Below are 17,604 nucleotides of genomic sequence, written 5' to 3' on the forward strand. Positions count from 1 at the left end.
ATGGCGTTGAAGTCCCCTTCCAACTAGGGTTCTAAGATTGCAAATACCCTTTCCCTAATTTGAGGCTACTTTATGTGTACAGAAGGAGAATTTCTACAGTACACCACCCTGTCTTATCTATGATTTGGTTTTTTCCATGCTGAAGTGCAGGCCAGGTTTAGCTGGTATATTTCATGTCCCAAGTTTTGAGAAAGGTAAAAACGATTTCAGCTATTTCTAGCTCTCAGGATATGATGGTTTGGATGTCTGATGAAATTCTGGTATTCTCCTCTCTGTCATGCTTATAAGGTTAGAACATGCATTGTCAGGGTCTGGCTGACACACTTACTGTACTTACCCCTAGATACTGGCCTTCAATAAACACCACTGGAAGCGATGGGGTTTCACCCACTTTTCTGCACCTCTCATCTAGTTCTTTTCCATAGTCACTGTTCAGTGCAATGTTCTTCTCCTGAAATTTCACTCTGTGGTTTTGGAAGATCTTTCGAACCAACTCACATCTTTCAAAAGTTGTTCTCACCACCCTAAGGCCAGTTGTGTAAATTACTATGCGGCCATATTCCAGAACTGATGATACCTGCAGAGAAAAAAAAAACACATCATTATTCTTTAACACTATCATTAAAATATTTTTAGTTTAAATGTCATGACTGTACTGTCTTTCTTTAATAGTTTCAGATAATTGTGCGAAAAATTCAAAGATGGATTTTTTTAAAAGTCCCAGATAAACAGAATAGGTAGATTAGGGGCCCAATCCTATCCAATTTTCTAGTACCAGTGCTGTCCCAATGGGATGTGCACTGCATCCTGTAGTGGGGAGGCAGTCTTGGAGGCCTCCTCAAGATATGGGAACATTTGTTTCCTTACCTTGGGGCTGCACTTAGCTTGCATCAGTGCTGGAAAGTTGAATAGGATTAGGCCCTAGTGTGCTAACAAATGCAGGTTTATTCAAAACAGAGTTACATTGTGTTCCACCGACAAAATCACAGATACATTTGCCTTACTTAACAAGAACTACATCCTGTTCCTCTAGTAGCCCATGGGAGAGATGATGACTGAGATGTAAACATGCCCCAAGCAAATTTCTCAGTTTGCCTCCTGCTGAGCCAACTAAAGTCCTTTGGAGAAAAAAGTTTCAAAAGCAGCACCAGATTACATAACTGCTCCTACTGTAGAAGTCCCAGAGCTCCACTCTATCTCCCCTGACTTGATTGCATCCTTAACCATACAGCCTCCAGCCAACCTGTGGTTTTGCTGCCCTCAAGAAAAGCTTTCCAGGAAGGGCAAGCCTCTTTCCTCCTTCGTTACTACACAGTGGCAGCAGCTGGGCGATGCATTCAACCCTCCTCCCCCTACAAGCATTGCTTCTCATCACTGCCACTTCTAAATAATCATAGAATTAATTCTACTTTCTTTTTAAAAATCCATATTTTCTCCTACTGTCCTGAACATCCAGATTGGTTCCCTTTCAGGAAGCCCCACCTGGATTCCAGCTTTTAGTCTGGTGTTCAAGCAGAGTTACTGGTAACCAAAATACAGGTGAACAATGATACTCATATGACTCTAGCAGCTCTGTGGATTCAGCAGAAGGGATCAGCACACCTTCAGCCCATAGTCCAGAACTTAGGCATGATGAGGCATTGTTGAAGAAATTTCCTTACCCAGCATGCAATTAATCTGTGGAGCTCTTTGCTACAGGACATGATGATGGTATCTGATCTAGATGCCTTTTAAAGGGGGCTGGACAGATTTCCGGAGAAAAGGCCATCACAGATTACAAACCAGATGGGTGTGTGCAACCTCCTGGTTTTAGAAATAGGCTACCACAGAATGCCAGGTGCAAGGGAGTGGAAACAGGATGCAAGTATTTTGTGTGCTCCCTGAGGCACCTAGCAGACCACTGTAATATACAGGAAGATGGACTAGATGGGCCTTTGAACTGATTCAGCAAGGCTCTTATGTTCTTATGTTCCACGAGTACTTGAGACAGAACTTTTGCACTATGCATGATAGTGAGATCACCTTTTGGGGGGCCAAGAAGGAGTGCTAAGGGGCACTTTTTCAAGTGGGTGCTCCTTTTTTTAGCAGGGGAAGAGTAACTGGCCCACCTCACCCCAGCACTGTCTGTTCTAGTGGCTGTCTGCTGGTATTCATTTGCATCTTTTTAGATTGTGAGCCCTTTTGGGACAGGAGCCATTTAGTTATTTGATTTTTCTCTGTAAACCACTCTGTGAACTTTTAGTTGAAAAGCGGTATATAAATACTGTTAATAATAATAATAATAATAATAATAATAATAATAATAATAATCTGAAGCTGTGGGCTAAATCCCAGAACTGGAGAAAGTAGAAGAAACCCCTATGGAGCCTTTACCCCTTCTTCTCCTCCCTACTCTTTGGCTACTTGGCTGTTGCCCAAAGCCCTCATCAACAAGGGCTCACAGCTGTGTCTTGTCTTGGAGTTGAGGCGCATCAGTCCAAATATTCACGGAACATGTCTATGCAGAAGTGGTGCCCATGCCACAAAGACAACATATATATATATATAAACTCTCACTCTTTCTTGCATCAGCTCCGGGTGCAAAGTTCAGTGTCACCCCTATGTTCACCAACCAAACAGTTGTGAAAGTGGCAGAGAAGCTACCTGTTGTGGAAGCAAGTGAAGCTGCTTTGGAAAGCAGCTGCTTCATTGCAGAAGGGTTCTACGTGTCATGATGCAGCTGCTATGAAACAACTGATTCTCCAAACAGCATAACCCCAGCCACACTCTGATTTAGATTTCAGTGCTTAAGGGGAACAGACAGTGGGGGTTGCCGAATCACACTGTCTCTCCCATTCACATTAATAACATGTGATGGTCAAGTGCAGAATGGTATGACCAATTCTGCTGCCAGATGCCCCTTGTGCCAATACAGCCAGTAGGCTTAGCTCTGCCGTGATGAATTTTGTATACTATTTTACTTGCAGGTTGAAATATATACTATCACACAAAAGTAGAAATTGCCACAAGCAAGGATGTCAGGCTATGTCCTAAAATGGTTGCTTTCAGAGCAATAGCCTACAGCCTTGCAACAGGGGTGACCTTTAGTCTCTGTCCCTGAAAGATAGAATATGATAGGGTGCTCAATTTGATATTATAAAGTGTGTGTGACTGTCTTACCACACACTCAGAAGGAACAGCATACATCTGAGCGCACTGGAAGTGTCTTTCACGTACCACTAAGCAAGTGCAGCCTCCCTTCCACCATGAATGGGTACACACTGAATTGAAAAGCAAAGTTTTAGAGAATGAAGGTGCATATCTTGCAGAGATTCAGAGTGCAGTTCTATGCACACTTACCTGCTAAGTTTTTGAGAACTTAAGTCTTTGTTTTGATAACAAAACGGCTAATATTATAATGCCATTGTACAAATCAGTGGTAAGGCCGCACCTGGAGTGTTGGGTCCAGTTCTGGTCACCACATCTCAAAAAGGACATAGTGGAAATGGAAAAGGTTCAAAAGAGAGCGACTAAGGGCGCAATCCTAACCAGGTCTACTCAGAAGTAAGTCCTATTTTGTTCAATGGGGCTTACTCTCAGGAAAGTGTGGTTAGGATTGCAGCCTAAGATGTTTACTGGGCTGGGGCACATTGCTTATGAGGCAAGCCTACAACGTTTGGGCCTCTTCAGCCTAGAAAAGAGGCACCTGAGGGGGGCATGATTGAGACATACAAAATTATGCATGGGAAGGATAAAGTGGATAGAGAGATGCTCTTTAGACATTGTCCAGGAATGGTCATTTTCATCATTTTATCCTTAAAACTGTAGAAGAAGGTCTACATATGTTGCAGTCATTTTGGTTGGAAAATATAGGGGACAACCAGGAGAGTTCTGTCACTTTCTTTTCTGGGTTTGCACTGTAGAAGGTTGTTCCTGGGTACCAATCTGATCTTTTCAATCTGTTTTCTTACTTCATTGAATCAGCATTGTCATTTTAGGGATGCCTTATGTAAATCCTGCTGGTGTGTATCCCAGACCGACAAGCTGGAACAAATGTGGTTGTATCATAAGTCCAGGCTGTCAGTGATGGATTGTGTGGTGTGTTCTAGTGGAAGCCGGCAGCCTGAGTCTATTGATTTCGGTGGATACTAAATGGCCTGCAAAATAATGCTGAAGGCAAGCTGCTTATACAGCCTTATCTACTGCATTTCTTGGTCAGCACTCAGTGGATCAGCACTCTCCAAGCAGCAAACTCAATAATTAAAATTATAATATAACCAACATATAATCCCACTGACTATTTAAAACAGCAGGCACAACCATAATCAGGGCTAATGCTAACCGTACATTTGCCTGCCTGCCCATTTGCTCCCAGTAATGCTTCCATTTGCTTACACTGTCCACCAAATGCTAGCCAAACAAAGTCATAGTTCACTTATGGAAAATGAGAACCGAGCACCTGAAACTATTGTGATCAAGCTGAATACAGACTGAATGCAGAGTAAATAGGGATGATCTTAAATATAAATGTGATGTTTTTCCATTCATTCCTTTGACTGCCTGCTAAACCTTCACTCTTGCCCTTGTCTCAACTCTGCCTCTTTCTGGAATGGATTTTTGTATCCAGGGTTGGCAGACACCATAACTTGTTCCTCATCTGGAATGAAATATTTGATTACATCTCCAATTTCCTTTGACATCCCACTTCCAAGTGACCATAACTAGGATAGTGATATCAATTTGAAACAGAAGCGTTGGTGTTTGGGAAGATTCTAATCTGCAAGGCAGATCTTTCCACTCACCGCCAAAATAATGGTGTCCCTCTTTGCCCCATTTCTGAATCTATTTTTTTTCCCCCTGCAGTGGCCACTGATCACAATAAACAATCCATAATACCATGAGACACACACCAAATTCCATGGAGAAATGAGCAACCCCCACAGAAAAAGGAACAGAATGCACATAATATATATCTACTTCCAAACACGCTCATTTGAATAAAACCATCTTAACCATTTTCCTGAATATCTGGAAATAACCAACCAGGCACAGGTTCTTTGAAATTACAAGGAAGGCCTCCTATACTAATCACAAAGCACAGAGGGAGGAAACCAACGGGAGAAAAAATGCTCCTTCAGACCTAAGCCAACTAAGGGCCTTGAAAATTAATGACAACATTTTGAATTGAGCCTGAAAACAAATGACAACCAGTTCGATTCCTGAGCTATGAGATCTCCAGTTAGACCAGACAAGAAGTTTGCCAGATCTGAACCAAGAAGTTTGCCAGTCCTGAGCTGAAGTTTTTCTGGGTGCTCCACAAGGATAGTGTCAGCGCACATTGCAGCAATCCATCCAGATGTTTACCACAGCAGGATCTATGGCAAAATACACTTCTGGCCTCTGGGCTGCTATAGAGAACAGAGCCACCATGTGAAATGGGAAGTAATGTGAACCTTAGTGTCAACTCCTGAGATGACTGCACTACAGTAGAATTCAATCATCACTTCCAGACTTTTCTCAGACAGTACAAACTAGCGAGATGTCCATCAAATAATGGGAATGACAAATTCACAGAAAGATGGTTCGCACATTCTTCTGTGTGCATACACCAAATGCCCTCTTCACTCACATTTATCCTCTATCTTGCAGGACATCTCCTCTGCTCTTGTTCCAGATGCTCTCGGGCACATCAGTGTGGTATTCCCTATATCTATTTAAAACACAATTTGTACAAAAGCCACCAATCCCCAGGGAAGAAAGCTAATTCTAATATTGTTTAATTACCTATTGGGTAACAAATGGCTTTTCAGCAAAGCAATTTACATCCAATTACAGAAGCAAAGATGTTCTCTTTGTTGTAGTTAATCATTGGGTGCACTAGAAGCTAAAATTACTATATATACAGAAGACCAAATTCATTCTCTCCATCATAGTTTACACAACGCCATAGAATGATGGTCTAAATAGGCAGTAAACTGTCACATAGTTAATGGGAAATAGGGTAGTGGGAGGTGTCAAATCCAGCAGAATTATCCTTATCTGTATGCACAGATCACTTATACCACCCATTCAACTGGTATGAGCAGACCATGTGGCATGGAAATGCCAACTGAGAGAATCATACAGTTCCACCAGGAGACTGTACTGAATTGCGCAGGCTTGATAGGTAGGCCGAAGTGAAGCTATGCCAATATACTGGGATACTGGGAATAGTAGAGGAATGCAGGGACTAACAGCCTAATCCTATTGGCCTTTCATGCTGCCAGAACACATGTTGTGCCAACATTAACTGCCTTAGGGCCAAATCCTATCCAACTTTCCTGTGCCAGTGCAGCCATGCTAACAAGGAGTGAGCTGTATCCTGAGATGAAGGGGAGGCCGCTCAAGGTAAGAGAGCATTTGTTCGCTTACATCAAGGTTCCATTGCAGCTGCACCGGTGCTAGAAAGGTGGATAGGATTGGGTCCTTAGGTAGTTGTGTAACACACTCTGACAGTGTGTGGAGTTAGTCATGGTCATAGCCATCCCTTTCAGATCATTCTGGAAGGCGATTCATGACAACATGCACATTATTACATGTACACCCACCTACAAAGGCAGCAGCAGCCAATGCCTCAGGTATATTTGGGGTTTGGGCCACCCATGGGACATTGGGGTTATAAATAAGCAGCGAGGTCTATCTGAGGCAACCCCTGACAATGGGAAAGTCTCTAGTGAGATATTAATGGACCTACCTCCCACCATGAAGTAAGACTTCATCTTCAAGCCACTGTGTAACCCAGAGAATCCAAAAGGAAAGACATGTAGGAGGACTGTACTACTTAGCTGATGATGGCCAAAACAGAGTAATTTCACTGTCCAGAAGAGAGATTTTAATACCGGTGGAAAACCTATTACTTCAAGATGGAGTTTCTTCCATGCCCTCCAGACAAGTAGTAATATTACCCAGTTTGACTTCTAGTGACTTTGTACCTAATTCAGCACCTAAAATGAATCTCCAGCTTTGCTTAAAACACAACCCTATGTAGGTTGAACTCAGACCTTAGCTCTGCTGAGTTAAATGGGACATCTCCATGTAGGTGTAGGGCAGGCCTAATTCTGAGCTTCCCAGCGCCCAGGGCTCTGGGAATGGCTATGGCCCACCACAATGGCTATCACTGCATCCCATGGGGCTTACGCTCCCTTACTCTGTGTAATCCCTAGGTGACCCCCATTGGTCTCCTTGGATCTGCGCCTGCTCAAAGTTTGCTTATTACCTTTTAATACTGTAATTGGTCCTTAGCACCCCCAGTGACATTCCCTGAGGGGGGCACAACGACAAGTTTTGCAGGGCACCTCAACATGCTGCGTAAGCTGCCTCTTCACCTCCCCTTCAGAGCCATTCCTGGCAGTGCCAGCAAAGCGGAGGAGACACCTCCACGTTGCTCTTGCCACTGGGATTGGCTCTAGCAACAAGGGGTAGTTGCAGCTTACATGGCATGTTCAGGCAGCCTGCAAAATTTAGCACTGTGCCCCCTTCTGGGAATGCCACTGAGCATTCCTCTCCTGAGAAACTTTTTTTCCCACTAAAGACAGCTCTCAGTGAACACTGAGACATATTAGGAATCAGACCATCAGAATCTCCATTCTGATCAGAACTCTAGGGGCCCAATGATGCAGCAGTGCCGACAGAGGGGGGACCAGACAGCCCAAGAGAGGCTGCTTGATCTCCAATGGGCCTCCTTTTGCTGGTGTAAGTCAGAGAAGACTCCTTGGAGCAAGTCTGAGCCAAATAGAGGGGAAAGGATCTTGACAGGTGCTGCTACTGCCAAGATATTCCTCCTCTCACCCCCACTCAGTCCACTTCCTGTCCAAACTGCCCATGATCCTCTCCCATTCTGTTTCGCCACTAATTTAACACAAGATGGGGGATGTTCTGCAGGCTGCTGTTGGCCACACATGACCTCTTGTCATTTGTCTGGTAGCCAGAGCCCCCAAAATAACAGAGCGACTTTTGTGCAATTGCTCTGGGACTTATGCTCACAGATGGCAAGAGGTCAAAGAGAACAAGGTAAAAGGCCAGGGTTACAATCCTAACCACACTTTCCTGAAAGTAAGCCCCATTGAACAAAATAGGACTTACTTCTGAGTAGACCTGGTTAGGCTTGTGCCCCAAGTTTGATAGCCTCCAAGTCATCTGCCTCCTGGATAATACAACACCCCTAGTGTTTTGCAGGCAGTGTTGAACCTATTTTCCAACAAAATCAGCTTTCACTTTACAAGTCAAAGTCAAAGTTTATTAGGTTGATCAGCACATAAGCCATACAGTTATTAATCTAAAATCTTCAAACCAGAGCTTAAAAGTACATTGAAACAATATTTGGTTACATCCACCACTCACTCTTTACAAAGACTACTTAACAACAGTTTCAATCTTAAGGAATGAGAAAATATAGAATATTTATGCATCCATTTTACAAGTGTCCCCTGGTATTTGCAGGGGATACATTCCCACCCACCGATCCATGGATGCTGGAAACCACAGACAAGTGGGAACCCTATCTCTGTACTAACTCCATGCCCATTACTTTTGTTTATCTCCCTTACAGTTGCGCTAAGCAAGAATGTTTCTCCTTCCTGCTAACATTTGCTTAGTCTGCTCTAGCAATCAGGATATCTACCTGCTTGTCTTTCTATAAGCTTGCACGCTTATAGCATTTGGGAAAAGGAAGAGACATACTTGCTTAGTGTGACTGTAAAGAAGATAAACAAAGGTAATGGATATGGAGAACTGAACCTGTGGATACAGGAGGATGCCTGTATTCTGGAACTTGGTCTCTTGATCAGAAGCATACAATTGATGTCTGGGTTTTTTCCCCTTGTTTCTTTTTAGTCAGCAGTAAATCTTTGCCTTTGATTTGATTAAAGCAATCGACCTAGTACTTTAACCCATATAGAGCAATTGACCTCCCATATGATACCATACTCAACCTTGCATGCTACTCAGAGAAGGAGAGCAAAAAAGAAAGAGAGAGAGGTTTGTATGGATATGTGCAGATGAGACATAGAGGCAAATGAAGCAAAACAAGGAGATTGGTCAAGGAGATTGGCTCTCCATCCTTCTCCCTCTGTCACTTGGCAGGCAGGAAACATGACCTGAGCCTGCATTTCTGGTGGCAGTCGAAGTTCTACCCCACATGTGCAGCCAAGCGATGATGACTACTAATGGGGCACTTTCCTTCCATTTTCTCTGTGTTTTGCTGGTCAAAGACTCAAACCCAATGGCTCAAAGAGCTATTACTAATTTTCAAGACGAGGTACAAAATTTGTCAAGCTTGGTTTAGTTCAGTGGTGTCCAAACTTTTTGGCAGGAAGGCCACATCATCTCTCTGACACTGTGTCAGGGGCCAGGAAAAAAAGAATTTATTTACATTTCAAATTTGAATAAATTTACATAAATGAATATATTAGAGATGGAACTTATATGGATGAATGAAGGTCTTAAAATAACTCAAGGCCCATAAAAGGCCTTGCACAAAGCAAGGCCAGCCTTTCTTTTGCTGCTGCTGCTGCATCACAGACGTGAAACAGCAAGCAGTGGAGGGAGCCCTCGTACTACAGCTTACGCAAGAGGTCAAACAGTTGGCCGTCACGCTGAGAGCAGTTGCGCTGGACCAGTGCAGGCTCCAGCAAGTCTCCAGAGGGCCAGAGGCTCATTGGGGGCTGGGGGCTCCCCATGGGCCAGATTGGGAGTCCTCAAGGGCCGCAAGTGGCCCCAGGGTTGGGGTTTGGGCACCCCTGGTCTAGTTGCTCAAGGTGGGAGGGGAGGAGAAGTTTTTCACTCCACTACAGTAACAGTGCCCCTTATGGACTCCCTGCACCTGAGAATCCCAATGCCTTTTGCAGAGAGTTATGAACACAGTTTCCACAGCCACGGCTTTATGGCTCAGCAAGGAAAGAAGCCCGGCTCACATGCTTCCTGGCCTTTGGCTTTCTCATTTCTTCCCTCTTCAGCCTGTAATTAATCTCAAATTCCATGCAGCAGAGGGAACCATTGTGCCCCCCCCCCCGCTAATGTACTGTGTTAGCTCATGCAACATTTCACACTGTAAGTGTGACTCACTGGAGAATTCCTTGCGATAATGAAGGTTACAGGCAGTGAACAGCAATCTGGGTCACAATCCGGGAATAGCAGTTGTCAAAATGCAGTAGTGACTTAATTCGTGAGCCAGTGGGGCCTGGTGATTAGACTTCTAGGGCGAGTATTGTGTGGCTATTGCTACTACTAGTAGAAATATCAATACAATATCGGTATGGATATCGATATGTTATCAATATTAGTAGGTTCCTATTACTGGTAAAAGACTTCTTGAATTGTTAAACCTCATATTGCAGGTGTATGTGTGTGTGTGAGGGACATGCAGTGGGTGGGGAGGCAGGGGAGGCTGGGCCTCCCCACCAGAGTCCTTCAAAAAATGCCGCCGCCATGTGAGGCACGCAAGCACTCACAACCCATGCACAAGCACGTGGGTTATAAGTGCTAGCACACCTCACATGGTGGTGGTGTTTTTGAAGGACCGTAGTGAGGGGGGCTCTGCCTCCCCTGCCTCCCCACCCACCACACGTCTTTTGTGTGTGTGTGTGTGTGTGTGTGTGAGTGAGAGAGAGAGAGAGAGAGCGCTCTTGTGCTCTTGCTCGCTTGTGCGTGCTCTCTCTCTCTCTCTCGCTCGCTCTCTCTCTCCAGAAAAACAAATAAAAAAAATCCCTGGGCATTAAAAAAGAAAAGCCAGGTTGCTCAGCTGCATTTCCTGACTTGTCAGATTTCTGTGCATGTGAAGTGCTTTTCATGGGAGAGCATTTAAGCAAACAATTCCCCTACGTGCAGCATGAAGTGGTACAGTCCAGGGTGAGTCTGTTGACTGGCTCTTAGACTTTAATCTGAGATGCCTGGATTCCAATTCCAGCTCAGCCCTGCACTTCATTTCCAAAGCTGATCTCTGAGCTTCCTCACCTGTAAAACATATAATAACATGCCGCATTGCGTGTGATCATTGTAATGAGCAATGTTGTAGCTTGCCCTAGATCTTACAAATATAAATATAATTAAGTCGCTAAACCCACACATTTATTTTGCCCTTGCCTTGAAAAACCTGTTTGCCATCCTCAAGCCTCTGGTTCAGATTACTATACAAAGTTTTCCTTGTTCCAAAGTAACAAACACTCTGCTCAGATCATACTACTATGTAGAAGAAAACATAGGAGAAGCCTGCAGTATGTTCTAAGTGAGCCTGTGGTCTAGAAAGCTGCAATTGGCCTCAGCTTTCCAGCTGTGGTCAAGCACCAGTGGTGGTGTATCTAGGGAAAATGACACCCATGACAAGCACTGAAATTGCACCCCTGTTCAAAGAGAGAAGGGGAGACCACAGGGTGGGAAACCAGCCCTGTCCCATCAAGTGAATTTGTGTGCTCAGTAAAACCACTTCTTTTTTTTTAAAATTTTCTTGGGCGAGATCAGCTTCTGACTATGATTTATATAAGGACCTGCATGTCAGCACCCTAGACAATACTGCAAAAAATGACTCCCTTTCCTACTAGTGTTGCACAGTTGCAACACCTCTGTTTCAGATATATGGAAACATTTTGAATTTTTCCAGAGGGCCCCTGAAACTGGTGTGCAAATGCACCATTGGTAGAATATGGGTAAGTCCACACCTGGTGCCTTCTTCATATTCCGGGGCAGATGTCCCCACTTGCCACACTCTAAATAAACCACTGAGTGACAGACAAGGAGAGAGCAGGTGGGCCCAGCAAAAGCCCTTTTCCTGGGTCCCATCTAACTGATCACACATTTAACCCATTTCTGCCCAGCCCACAGGTGTACACATTTTATTCCTGTTGCATATATGCAACATTGGGCAGAAATGGCTGAACCGGAAAACCACCATTCCTCTTAAGGCATGGAATCTCACAGGCCCATTGTATTTGGTGCTCACTTGAAGCACAGCATGCCTGGGGTGCATTAACAGCCCAATCCTGAGCTGCCCAGGGCGCCCAACCTCGGCAGCACCAAGAACGGCTGCCGCCGGATCCTGCATGCCCCAAGCTACCACGGGAGGTGCCTTTCATCTCCTTCCCCTGGGTAAGGTGAGCAGCCCCACAATGGGGCTACTCACTTTACCGCCAACCTTAAAGGCGCTTGTGTAGAGCGCCAAGCTTATTTCACGGCATGTTTGCAACAGTCCGCCGCGGCACAGAGCTCAGGATTGGCTCTAAGCCCCAAAGAGAGAACCCAAATGCTTTGGGTAGCCACACTGTGGTATACCAGTGTGAAACTATGCATCTGACACAATGGGAGTCTACATAATGTGTAGTCTGCCTATGAAGATGATGTTTCCCCACGGTTTGATTGTTCTTTCCTTCAGGGATATGCTATAGTTGCATACATCAGAGTCAGAAGTAAAGCAATAGGTAAAACTGCTCCAGACTTCATTTTTGTGTGTGTCTGTAAGATATTGTTCAACGCAATCAAATAATCTCTTTGCAGATCTCAGAACAGCCACCGTGTTCCCTTTAATTAAAAGGCATTACTGCGCATTGAACCTCAAGCACATGGTTCTGCAAAGCCTGCTGCCATTATTTGCTGTGGAGGCATAAAACATTGATCCAAAACATGATATCACACTTGATTTCTTCTCTACCTTGTGTTTTGCATTCATAGCTCTCGGCAGATTGTCATTTCATAGCAGAGACATGCAAGAAGCTGATCTGTGTGTGGCACTTCCTAATTCCACACGTGATTTACCAACCCTCCGAGATTAATTAAAATGTGTGTCACTGCTTCTAATCGTAATTCTCTTAGTATCATAGACTGCAATCAGCGAGCTACTAGCAGTTGCTGGTAAAGCTGCTTTCAGAGACACTGAGCTCTGTTGAAAATTTACAGCATTTTTCCTTGGTAGCTGAGCTGACCTTTCATCCCAGATTAATTACACTCCAACATCCAGCCTGCCTACACAATAAAACCATTTTGTCTGCCTTCCAGGATGCATTCAAACTCTGATATTACCAAAAGAGGCTATCAATCCAGATTGCCATCCGTAGACCAGTGAAGGAAAGGGACATTTATTGATTTTACTTTTTGCCACTCTTGCTGGGCAATAAAATCTGAGAATCTAATTAATTAGTGAGCCTTAATTTGCAGGGGTTATACTCTTTAGATGACATTACGTTCAGAATCCAGTTTGAAACCATTTTTTAATTGGGTGATGCAGCTGGCAAGGTGGGAGGTAGTTCTTGTCTCCTGTTAAGAGGTGAGTGTAATGGAAATGCACAAGATCTCTTGAGGTGACAGGGTGCGGTGTCAACACTGACCCCTTGCTCTGGCAGGCAAGCATGGGGTTAACACCAGGGCCTTAGATGGCAGTGAGTGTGCTGCACAGCTGTAGCCACATGGAGACAAAAAGGCCCTCAGGATTAAAAGCAGCACCTGCAGGAAGGAAAAAGGGTGTGGGTGAAGAAGGAAGGAGTTTGGAGAGATTGAGGGCCCAATCCTATCCAGTTTTTCAGCTGTGCCAATGGGACATGCACTGCATCCTGTAGTGGAAAAGCAGTCACAGAGGCCTCCTCAGGATATGGGAACACTTGTTCCCTTACCTTGGGACTGCATTGTGGTTGTACTGATGCTGGAAAGTTGGATAGGATTGGGCCCTGAGAGAACAGAGGGAAGGAGCTTGGAGGAGAGAGAACTAAACTGATAGATTAATGGACTGAGGAACTAATGGACTGGCTGATGGGCTTACTGAACCTGCTGACTGACTAATAGACCTACTGAGCAACAGACAGATGGGCAAATGGACTTCAGAGGATTGCTGGAACAGAGACTGATGGAGACACTGGAGAGTGGTGTGTGGCTATCACTCCCAAGACCTGCTGAGGACCAAGTTGTTGCTGTGGTGGCTGGGGAAGCTGCTGGCAGGAGAGGGGAGGAAGGAGATCCTCTGTGGTTTGAACAGGTGAACTACCCTGGTAGTGGGGTCCAGCAGCACTGCAATGCAGAACTAGGGCCACTGTTGGGGAACAAAGGGGAACTAATTGGCTTAAAGGGGGCATAAATTCTGTAAGTGAACCTTGGACTGGGAATTTGGCAAAATAGTGAGTGAGAAGGAAAAGGTGCCCACATTCTTCCCAGCAAGCACTGAGAGATGGAGTTGGAGGTAGGCAACAGCAGAATGGCAGAGGTGCCTGGTTGCTAATTTACCAGCTCCATCCTGCATGGGCACAGATGTCAGTACAAGGCACAGATGTCAGTCAGCTATCCAAGGAACTGCCTGTCTTCTTCCCATTTCCAATGCTGCCTCTTGAAACCCATTAGTTAGGGTGTGTGGTGGGGGGGATCCCTTCTTTCATTGCCATTCAGTGGCAGTGGTGAAAAACTACCTAGTGCCCCACATCTCACTGGTTGCAATGGCCAATTTAAAGGAAAGACCATTTCTGAATTGCCAGTCTGGCAACCCTACAGGCAGTGCTGTAGCAAAGAACACAACAGGCAGAGCTTCTATATCTCTGAAAATACAATACTTTCCAACTGAAATCGTTGTGTGTTCCAAGTGATGCAGACATCCCTCTGACAGTGGTTCTCGAACATTTTAGCACCAGGACCCATTTTTTAGAATGATAATATGTTGGGCCCTACTGGAAGTGATGTCATTAACCTGGAGTGATGTCATGGCTAGAAGTGATGCCAACAAACAGGAAAAATTTTAACACCCCCACACAACAAAATCAAACCAAATCAGTCAGGTAAATTAAGAGTTTACAATAAGTTTAAAAAATTATTTAAAATAAAGAAAAACCCACCTAAAACTTCCATGCAGTTTCTGATCTGTTTTTAAAAAATTCTTCAAACATCTCAAAGGCTGCACTCCTATCCACGCTTATCCCCATTGACTATCACTATTAAAAGCATATACACAGTAGCCTATTAAAACAGACCTGTAATGTTTCCTCAAATGCTGTCACATACCATGGTAGCACTAAATCTAATATATTAAAAATAAAATACACATTGAAATGAATGGGGACCCACCTGAAATTGGCTCATGACCCACTTAATTGGTCCCCGACCCACAGTTTGAGAAACACTGCTCTAAGAGATTCTCTAGTGAAACAGGCCATCAAATAGTAAAGTTTTTCCTTAACTGTACCACTGTGGACAGAAAATTTATCCTCTGTATTATTATTAAGAATACTATACTTGTATACCACTTTTCAACAGGAGTAATTCACAAACTATTATTGTTTGTCCCTTTTCAGTCCCATTAAAGGGATATTCAGGATGTCTTACAAATTAAAAACTATCATAATTAAAATACACTCACCCTCCTTGCATAGGGAAAGCTAAACGGGGAAAGGGACTCACTTATCTTTCTCCTGACCTGCTAGCTTTCTTTGTGTAGGATTTTGTTTCATGCAGGAGTATCCAGTCATGCAGCTCCTCAGGCATAATTTGAAGTGGGACAGTTCAACAGCTGTTTCAACATAAGATGACCTATCAGTCATATTAGCTTCAAAATCAACCCTCACAGTTCTATGTCTGATACATACAGCACCGCTGAAACTACACCCATTCAGACTTTTAAATCCTGTCCTAATGCATAGGCCTGCCCCATAATTAACTATCAGGAAGTTCAAGAACATGCTGTCTCCTTGCAACTTAATTAACAAAATTGGAACCATTCTTCCCAATAGTTCCTCATTATTTTATCATGTCTAGAACAAGGATAGGACTTTTAGTTTATTAATGCCCGTAGAGCAATTTAAAATTGAAATTACCTAGACTAAATTTCTTCCTAATTACATTTAGTATGCTATCATATGTTCTTGAAAATGCCCTCATCTTTCTTTGAAATTTACCACTGGAAAATAAAGTATTGACCTTGAAGAGAATTTTCTAATAAAGCCAGACACACAGTTTTGTCAAGAGCTCATGTGAAGGTATGTGATGCTCCTTTTTTTTTGAAGTTAATGGATTTAGGTTGAGCTGGTACTTGGAGGGGAGATCACATTGGAACCCTTTGTATACCACTGAGAATCCACTGACTCTTCATGTGATTCAATTTGCTGGTTACCTTTAAAGCCCCACATGGCTTTAGGAACAAGACACTTGAAAGGAGGTGTCTTGGGTGCAGTTTGAAGTTTTGCAGTGGCATGCAAGAGGGCCTTCTCAGGAGTGACCTCCATGATGAAGAATTCCATGACCCTGCTGTGCATCCATCTTTCTTCTTGCCAATATTCCACTAGACCCTGAAAACCTGCCCCTTCCACAGGTGTTTTCTGAGTTTTTATCATCTCTTATTTCCTTTGACATTTTGTTGCTTATACCCTTGGGCTTGTTTTAATTGCAGTTGTTAGAGGTTTTTTAAAAATTATTATTATGCTTTCTATTTGCTTGTTTTTAATCACATTGTAAGGCATTTTCAATTCCTAAAGGAAACAAGGTAGGATAGAACCTTCGGTTGTAAGAAGGCAGGATAGAAACACAATAAACAATGAAGTAAGGAGATATGTGCACATTAAGTAGAAATGAGCAAGAAGTGGTAGATTCTAACATGCAACATTGATAACAAGCATAATTGAAGAATTTGCCCCAGAGAGATGCATCCTTAAGCCTTCTTTCACACTGGTCCTTCAAGGAAGAATCACTCTCAGGACACAATCCTAAGCAGGTCTATTCAGAAGTAAGTCCTAGTATGTTGAATGGGAATTACTCCCAGGAAAGTAAGGACAGGATTGCAGTCTCAATCTCTCCCTCTCTCTCACACACAAAGCTGTGTATACAGTACAAAACAAAGCTTAACCTGTATACCAGGGTTTGCTAGAGGGCAAATGTTCAGTTTAATCCTCTTGTTTTCGGTGCCTCTTCTTCTCATCATTTTAAATAATTTGTTTCATGGTAATGGGCTTTTGAATTATTTGTTGCATCTAATGGGGAGTTGATTGTTTTTCATATTATTTATGTATTTGTTTGTTAGCACCATTACTCTACATGACATTATACAGGGTAACCTTGGCAAAAGACATAGGCCACTGTGCTGAGCAAAGGGAACCTAGTTGGAAATATAAAACTATAAAATATTTAAAAACAATCTTTCAAAAAGGTCATAAAGAGGAACTTTAAAGTACAGATATATTCATTCTTTTATAGAAGAACTTGGGTTAGTGCCATAAACAAATGGTAGATTTTTATGGATTCGTCTTCAATTAGCAACCCCTCATTAGGCATACAAACTAATGTTCCAAATGAAGGATCAAACTGATAGCAGAAAAGGTTTAATTAAGTGTAAACATTGGAAGATTAATACCTGTAGCTATCTGTCTACAGCAGTGTTTCTCAAACTGTGGGTCAGGACCCACTAGGTGGGTTGTGAGCCAATTTCAGGTGGGTCCTCATTCATTTCAATATTTTATTTTTAATATATTAGACTTGATACTACCATAGTATGTGACTGCATTTGGGAAAATGTTACAGACCTGTACTTCTAACAAGCTACTATGTATATTCTTTGAACAATGATAGTCAATGGGACTTACTCCTGGGTAAGCGTGGGTAGGATTGCAGCCTAGGATTGTTAAAAATTTTCCTGCTTGA

At 43.3% G+C, this 17,604-nt stretch overlaps 1 protein-coding gene across 1 annotated transcript in view; it reads right to left on the bottom strand.

Moving 5' to 3' along the window:
- The window catches only part of GRXCR1 (glutaredoxin and cysteine rich domain containing 1), a 42,621-nt gene that overhangs the window by 12,509 nt on the left and 12,508 nt on the right, over positions 1 to 17,604 (bottom strand). Inside the window, exon 2 of the mRNA XM_066632835.1 lies at positions 338 to 577. Within this exon, the coding sequence (XP_066488932.1) occupies positions 338 to 577 (240 nt within the window). The remainder of the gene's footprint in view (positions 1 to 337; positions 578 to 17,604) is intronic.

Source organism: Tiliqua scincoides, chromosome 6, assembly GCF_035046505.1.
Source record: "Tiliqua scincoides isolate rTilSci1 chromosome 6, rTilSci1.hap2, whole genome shotgun sequence".
Lineage (NCBI taxonomy): Eukaryota > Metazoa > Chordata > Lepidosauria > Squamata > Scincidae > Tiliqua > Tiliqua scincoides.